The sequence below is a fragment of the Podarcis melisellensis genome (assembly GCF_964234715.1).
Source record: "Podarcis melisellensis genome assembly, chromosome: 14".
Classification (NCBI taxonomy): Eukaryota; Metazoa; Chordata; class Lepidosauria; order Squamata; family Lacertidae; genus Podarcis; species Podarcis melisellensis.
In genome coordinates this window covers 31879226-31886033 of record NC_138546.1, presented here as the reverse complement: position 1 = coordinate 31886033, position 6808 = coordinate 31879226, and the positions used below count along the sequence as shown (strand labels likewise).

The window sequence follows — 6808 nt, the reverse complement described above, 5'->3', positions numbered from 1 at the left end:
AAGGAACTGCTCTACGCCCGCCTCCGCCCACCAAGCACAAGCCATGCCCGTTCTAGCAGGCGATTGGCTGCGACGCTGCTCTTGCCCGCCTTTCCTGGGCCATTCCGAACTATCCGGCAGAAGAGGGAGCCCACAGCAAGTTCGGGTGAGGCCAAGCAGCTGGGGCGAGAGGAAGGAAGGAAGGAAGAGGGGCAGCTGGGAACCAGGTCGCCTGCAAATAAAAGCAGGTAGGGCTGAATGGTGGTTGGCGGGGATGGGAGTATTAGATCAGGAGCAGCTGATCTAGAAGGGACACCCTTTAACCTGGGAGTTCTGGGTTCCCCTTCAACTGGGGGGCTCCTCTGTTCTTTGCAAGGGCTGCAATTCTAAACCCCACACTTTCCTGGCAGTAAGCCCCATTTAATTGAGTGGTACTTGCCTCTGAGTAGACCAGGCTTTGCTTTTGGAGGCGTTTGGCTCGCAATACTAAAAACCCACTTTCCTTGAGAGTAAGCCTCATTAATTCACTAGGATCTGGCCAGGATCACTCTACAAGTGTTTCCTTTTATTGCTTGGGAGCGTGGGCAGAGAAGAGAATTTGCCTGGGTATTTACACACACACACACACAAACTAGTTTCCATTGCAATAAACAAATCCTGTGTAGGCATCTTTGCTCTTTACTCCAGGGGCTTAGAAAGGGAGCCAGGGGTGTGTTGATGTGAAGACAGTGTTTTTTTTTGTTTTTTTACTTGTATGGCTTTCTTTGAGGTGTGCAGGTAGCTCCTCTACCCCATACTCAGAACGAGGCAGAGGATGACTGAGGCATTGAAATTCAGGACTGCAGCACTTAAGACTTCCGGGGTGGAGCATGTGTGTGTCATAGTTTGGGACGCTAACTAAAGCTTTGTTTGTGCATCTAGTAAACTAGCCCAGTAGGTTTGGGGGGGGGGCGGGGACCTGTTGCCCTTTTGTGCTAGTTAACTAATTGAAGGGATATGGTTTTGCTTTTAAGCACATCCTGGAGTCTGTATAATACAGTCCACATTTATCCAGGCTGTTTACTGCCTAATGTGTGGAGCTGCTATTGATGTGGTGCCCTCAGTGTGGGCCTTTCAAACAGAGACTCAGCAAAAAGAGCATGAGGGCTCCCAAAGAGGGCAGGGCCAGCTTACTTCAAGCTGTGCTGACACACATTACCATCTAAAGGCTGTTTGTGTGCCAAATTGAGTCCAGAGTCCAAAATTGCACAACTATTTTCTACCAGGATACTTCTTTTGATCTGGTTGGAGGGTAATGGGGAATGCAGGTAGCTTTAATTGGTCCCCTTTCTCTCTCCCCCCTCCAGTTTAGGGCAATGTTTTTGTTAAAGCAACACCTACCTCCTCCTCCTCCTCTTCTTCGGTGATCTTCGGAGATTGTCTTCCATAAACATGGTTTTAACAGTGAGTCCGTAAGGCACTGTGGAGGCCAATTCTGGATCCACATCCTTCCACAGCTGGGGCATAGGTTTCTGAGCGGGAGTTGATCACTGAGAGGGTTTGCCAATTGTGCCTTCCTCTTAGTGCTTTTCTCCCTTTCAGCCTGAGTTCAAGTGTCTTCAAAACCCATGACATCTTTAGTAAAGGCTGTCGTCCAATTGGAGCGCTTGCAGGCCAGTGTTTCCCAGTTGTCGGTGTTTATACTACATTTTAATTTTTTTTGGATTTGCCTTGAGAGAGTCTTTGATCCTCTTTTGCTGACCACCAGCATTACGCTTTCTATTTTTAAGTTCAGAATAGAATAGTTGATTTGGGAGACGATAATCAGGTAGGTTAGGGCGCAAATATGATACGCCTCCAAAACAATAGAAAGTTGAACAGTGATGTCCCCTTATCTGGCATCATTCTCCTGCTGTACAGAGGAGAAGGCCTTGAGGGGCCTGAGAAGGAAATCCTATGCCGATGAGAGTGAGGGTGCTTTCATGCTACTTGAGAGCCTGTTGGAGGCAGCATGTTTCTCCTCTCTGTTGGAAACAGGATTTTTGGCTTGATTTGGCAGCAGGGCCCTTCTTATCTGTTCTAGTGAGTGAGAACAGCCATAGCTCTTAATTTTCCCCAAGGATTAGATCAAAGACCTGAGAATAAGATAACCTGAACATGTGGCTCTGATTTTCCATCCTTGGACTTAAAGAAGAAAGACTACTGGGTGGGGGGGGGGGCAGAGTCTATGGCCCAGTCATGATTATTTATCAAGGGATGGGATAGCTGAAGGTCCAAAGCGATTTTGAAGGGGCCACTCTGAGCCTTCCCCAACAAAACTTGCCAGTGGACAAGTCATCATAGCAAGCCAGGCTGTCCTGGGACATAAAGTGTTCTGAAACAGGGCGTGTAAGTTTTCAAAAGATCTTTAGCCTTGGAAGACAGTGAGTCACTCCTGTCACGGGGACCTCTGAGCACCTGGAAGGTATGTTCAACCTTTGCTTTGGGGATGGGCTCAGCGATAAAACCAAAGGACCCAGGTTCAATCCCTGGTGTCCTCCTGTTTGAAATGCTGGAGTGCTGTTGTCAGCTGCTGCAGACCAGGGGTAGCCAATATGGTGTCTTCTAAATGTTGCTGGATTACAACCCACATCTTCCCTGTTGCCCATGGTGGCAGGGGCCAGTTGGAATTGGAGTCCAACAAGGTCTGGAGGGCAGCACATTGGCTATGTCTGGTGTAGACAGTACTAAGCTATGCAGGCCAATCGTAGAAGGCTGTTTCAGTGTTCATCATTCTATGTTCTCAGAAGCTCAGGGAGGGATGGCTGGGGAAGGGCTTTGTCTGTGGCAGTTGTGGAACTCCTCCCCCCCACCCCCAGCGGTACATCTGGCACCTTCATTATCCCGATTTGACAAATTCTGAAGACACAGCTCTTTACTCTGGCATTGGACACCTGAGGTGTATATTTTTAGCACCCACTTTATTTCTGTAAGTTGTTTTAAACAGTTTTTAACACTGTGTTTTAACTGTTGTTACCCACCCTGGGACATTAGAGTAAAGATAATGATGGTGATGATAGTTTATAAATATGTACAATGAGATAATATGTATTTAAATACAAAAAAAATTGCAGGTTTTCCCCCCTTAATCCAGATTGTTCTGACCATTTTCTGCAGCAGATTTGTGGATGAACTAAATGCAGAACAGATATGGAATAGACCAGACATAGGTTGATTCCTCCATCCCTTCTCATAACCCTGTATGCAGTGCAGGAAGCCACAGAAATAGCCAAAGGGAAAAGTGTTTTTTGAGGTTTCAGTATTAAAGATGATAAAAAGAAAGCAGGTTGTCAGAGTAAAATCTAAAGGATGGGCATGGTCTGAGTCCCTGTCCTAGAGCTTACTTAGCATAATGAGTAATCAGAACCTTTCTGCCATGGCTGCTGAGCTAAGCTTCATCCGTGGCATCCCAGATTCCCAACTGTTGTTAAGGTATATTGTTCATTTTATGATCATTTAAAAAATAAAAATCCAAATGCTTTGTGTTGTGTTGCAGAGGTTTTTGTAAAGCATGAGGCTGAGTGAGGCACTGACTCAGCCCTTCCAGGCTCCTGCCAGCATCCGAAAGTTCTCAAGCAGCCAAGTTTACCTGTTCAGAAGCAGGCCTTCAGATTCGGATGACTCCTCGTCAGAGGAGGAACTGGACGTCATGGAATTGCGAGCGAGAGGGAAGGAACAATGGAGGCGCAAGGCTGCTGCAGAGAAAGTTGGGGATGTGGTTCTGCTGGAACGCCAAGTTAGCAAAGACGACAATCTGAACAAATTGGCACTGCAGTATGGATGCAAAGTAAGAAGCAGCAATTGATGACGTCCGTGGTGGGGTTTTTGTTTTGTTTTTACATTTCTGGCTCAGAGCCTTGCAGGGCTAAGGAAGAGCATTCTGTTCTGTTCCATTGACAGGCAAGATGGGGGAAGGCATCTCCTACCCAAGGGCAGCCTTTGACAACCAAGTCAAGCTGGGAGTTTCCAGGCTTGCATGCCAATCATTTTGTTTGGGTGGCAGAGGAGTAACAACTGTTTAGCTGTTGTAACTCATCCAGTAAAAATAGCTGGGTGAAACGTCTTTGAAGTTGGAATGAGAGTGTCAGCTGGAAACAAAGGTAGCCAGTAATGGATTTCTGAATTCTGCGTACTTGGGGAAATAGTAGCTCAGTGGCAGAGCACCTGATTTTCATATAGAAAGCCTCAGGTTCAGTCCCCAGCATTTCCAGGTAGGCTTGTGGAGCTGCAACCAGGCAGTGTGGCCAGTTCTGAGCTAGATGAACCAATGGTCTGACTAGGCAGACAGCAGCTTCCTATGTACTTGGGTTTGCAGGAGAGGATGTTTGCTCCCTGTCCCATCAGCAGCATAAGCTGCCTTTTAGCAAATCTGACCATTTTCCCAGCCTCAAGGAACCCAAGGCTACATCCCTCCCCTCACACTTTGCCATGTCATATTGAAGAGGTTCCTCTTTCAACAACCCTCCTAAATGAGGTGTGGGGAACCTTTGGCCCTCCAGAAACTGCTCAGCTCCCAATATGTCCCTTGGCCATGCTTGCAGGGGCTAATGGGAGTTGTAGTTCAGCAACACCTGGTGGGCCAAACGTTCCCCACACCTGTTCTAAATGGAGATCATTATCCCAGCTGGTCACTGCATTGGATCTGAACTGATTTTGTGTGTGTACAGCTATTGTCTTAAACTGCTTCTGCTATGTATGTGTTTTAAAAATTGTTTCTATATATGCAGTTGTTTTATATATGAAACTCTGTCATATATGCCAGTGTGGGCCAAACTTGGGTCTCCAGCTGGTTTTGGACTACAACTCCCATCATCCCTAACCAACAGGACCAGTGGTCAGGGATTACGCGAACTGTAGTCCCCAAACAGCTAGAGACCCAAGTCTGGACAACACTGATATATGCATTTACTATATTATTGCACATTGTTTCAGGTGTCCCCTTAGAAGCGATTCATGAAGTAAATTATTGCATTAGAAGGAGCTGTTTATATACAATGAAAAAAGAGCTCGATAACTGACTTCACACCCCATCTCCCCTTTCTGAATTCTCTTAGGTTGCAGATATCAAGCGGGTCAACAACTTCATCCAGGAGCAAGACTTGTATGCGCTAAAATCCATCAGGATTCCAGTCAAGGTCAACGGCATGTTAACAGAGACCCAGGAAGTGTTGCTGCCTGCCCAGAGAGCTGGTCTGTTGTTGCCTGCTGAACCGTCTAGGTCCAAAGAGGGAGACGGCAGCTCCGAAGACACCGAGCAAATCGATCAGTATTTCAGAGGGATTGACCAGGACATTGAGAAAGCAACTCTGCTGGATGTCTCCCCAAGCACAGACTATTGCATCGAAACACCAAACTGGTCACCTTCAGGGAGGAAGGAAATCGGTGCTGGAGCAGACTGTGGGATCCAGTGGTGGAATGCAGTTTTCATTATGCTCCTCGTAGGAATAATTTTGCCAGTGTTTTATATTGTCTATTTTAAAACCCAGCAGCTCGAAGTGACTACTACCTCCAACACAACTCTTCCTGTGAACCACACTGATGGGCCAGTGAGGGGGACACCTGTCCTCCCTGTGCTTAAAGAACCTCTGTCCACTATCCAAACTGACAGAGGAGGAGACTTCCTTCCGTCAGGAGGATGACTCTGTCTGTTACCCCACCCCACCCCTCAAAAAGTGGAGGAAAGTCTCTTTGCTTTGAAATAATGTTCTGGGATGAGCCAACAACAGATCAGTCGCTTCTTAAGTTGATAGGAGCTCAACTTGGAAATGAGATCAAGGAAGACCAGGACAGAGCAAGACATGGGCAGTGGCTGGTCAGTCACAAAGGGAATGGTGGGATGGCTCACTTTTAAACAGCAAAAGGGGGTGCAAGTGAGGGTGCAGAACCTGAACCCTCTTGTAGGTTGTGTACTCCCCAGTACCAGTCTTCAGCCAGATATCAGAAACAGACTCAGCTGGGGGAAAGGCACTTAGGGAGAAGGTTCTGCACTCCTCCCCTGTGCACCCTTTTTGCTCTAAAAATTTTGGCCACATTTGCACCTTACATTCTACAGTCGGGGCTTCCCCCAAGGCATCCTGGGAGCTGTAGTTTGTTAAGGGTGCTGAGAGTTGTTAGACCACCATGATTCCCTTCATAGAGCTACAATTCTGAGAGTTCACTGGGAAGAGCCATTGATTCTGAAGCCAGCCTGAGAATGGTAGCTCTGTGAGGGGAATTGCAACAACTTAACAACTCTCATCATCCTTGACAAAATTACAGTTCCCAGGTTGCTTTGGAGGCTTGTTAAAGTGGTATGACAGCACTTTAAGGTGGAGATGTGATCATATCCCCCCCCCCTGTGTTATTGGGGGCAAATCTCATTTTATGCTTGCTGCCTCTTTCAAGACTCTGAGGTTTGGTCTTTCTGAGGAAACAGGCCTAGCCTATCACCTGGGCTATATAGATATATATTTAAATTAACAGCCAGTTTATTAAAAGTCATCTTGTCTTAAATGGCAGGAGCAGCTCCAGTCTTCCTTTGCATACAATAAAGCTTTCTTCGCATATACACTTCTGCTAAAAAAGAAGAGAAGAACCTAGTCTTGCCAAACTCTAGGGTTGTGCACTCATCTCACTGTATAGGCCAGGAGCCAGCGCTGTCCGCAGACACTTCCGGGTCACGTGGCCAGCGTGACAAGCTGCATCTGGCGAGCCAGCGCAGCATACAGAACGCCGTTTACCTTCCCGCTGGTAAGCGGTCCCTATTTATCTACTTGTACCCGGGGATGCTTTTGAACTGCTAGGTTGGCAGGCACTGGGACCGAGCGACGGG

General features: G+C 47.2%; 1 protein-coding gene across 3 annotated transcripts; it reads left to right on the top strand.

The window, feature by feature from the left end:
• Positions 1 to 114: 114 nt before the first annotated feature.
• On the top strand, positions 115 to 6542 carry LYSMD4 (LysM domain containing 4). Of its 3 annotated transcripts, none has more exons than XM_081888765.1 (3): positions 115 to 227; positions 3496 to 3784; positions 5052 to 6542. In XM_081888765.1, exons 2-3 carry the CDS (start codon positions 3509 to 3511, stop codon positions 5634 to 5636), a joined length of 861 nt encoding a protein of 286 aa, XP_081744891.1. In that variant the 5' UTR covers positions 115 to 227; positions 3496 to 3508; the 3' UTR covers positions 5637 to 6542. The 3 variants fall into 3 exon arrangements, with proteins under 3 accessions (XP_081744891.1, XP_081744892.1, XP_081744890.1); XM_081888766.1 differs by lacking the exon at positions 115 to 227 and adding an exon at positions 1691 to 2422 and having other exon boundaries at positions 3494 to 3784; XM_081888764.1 differs by lacking the exon at positions 115 to 227 and adding an exon at positions 2460 to 2926 and having other exon boundaries at positions 3494 to 3784.
• The last annotated feature ends 266 nt before the right edge of the window (positions 6543 to 6808 follow it).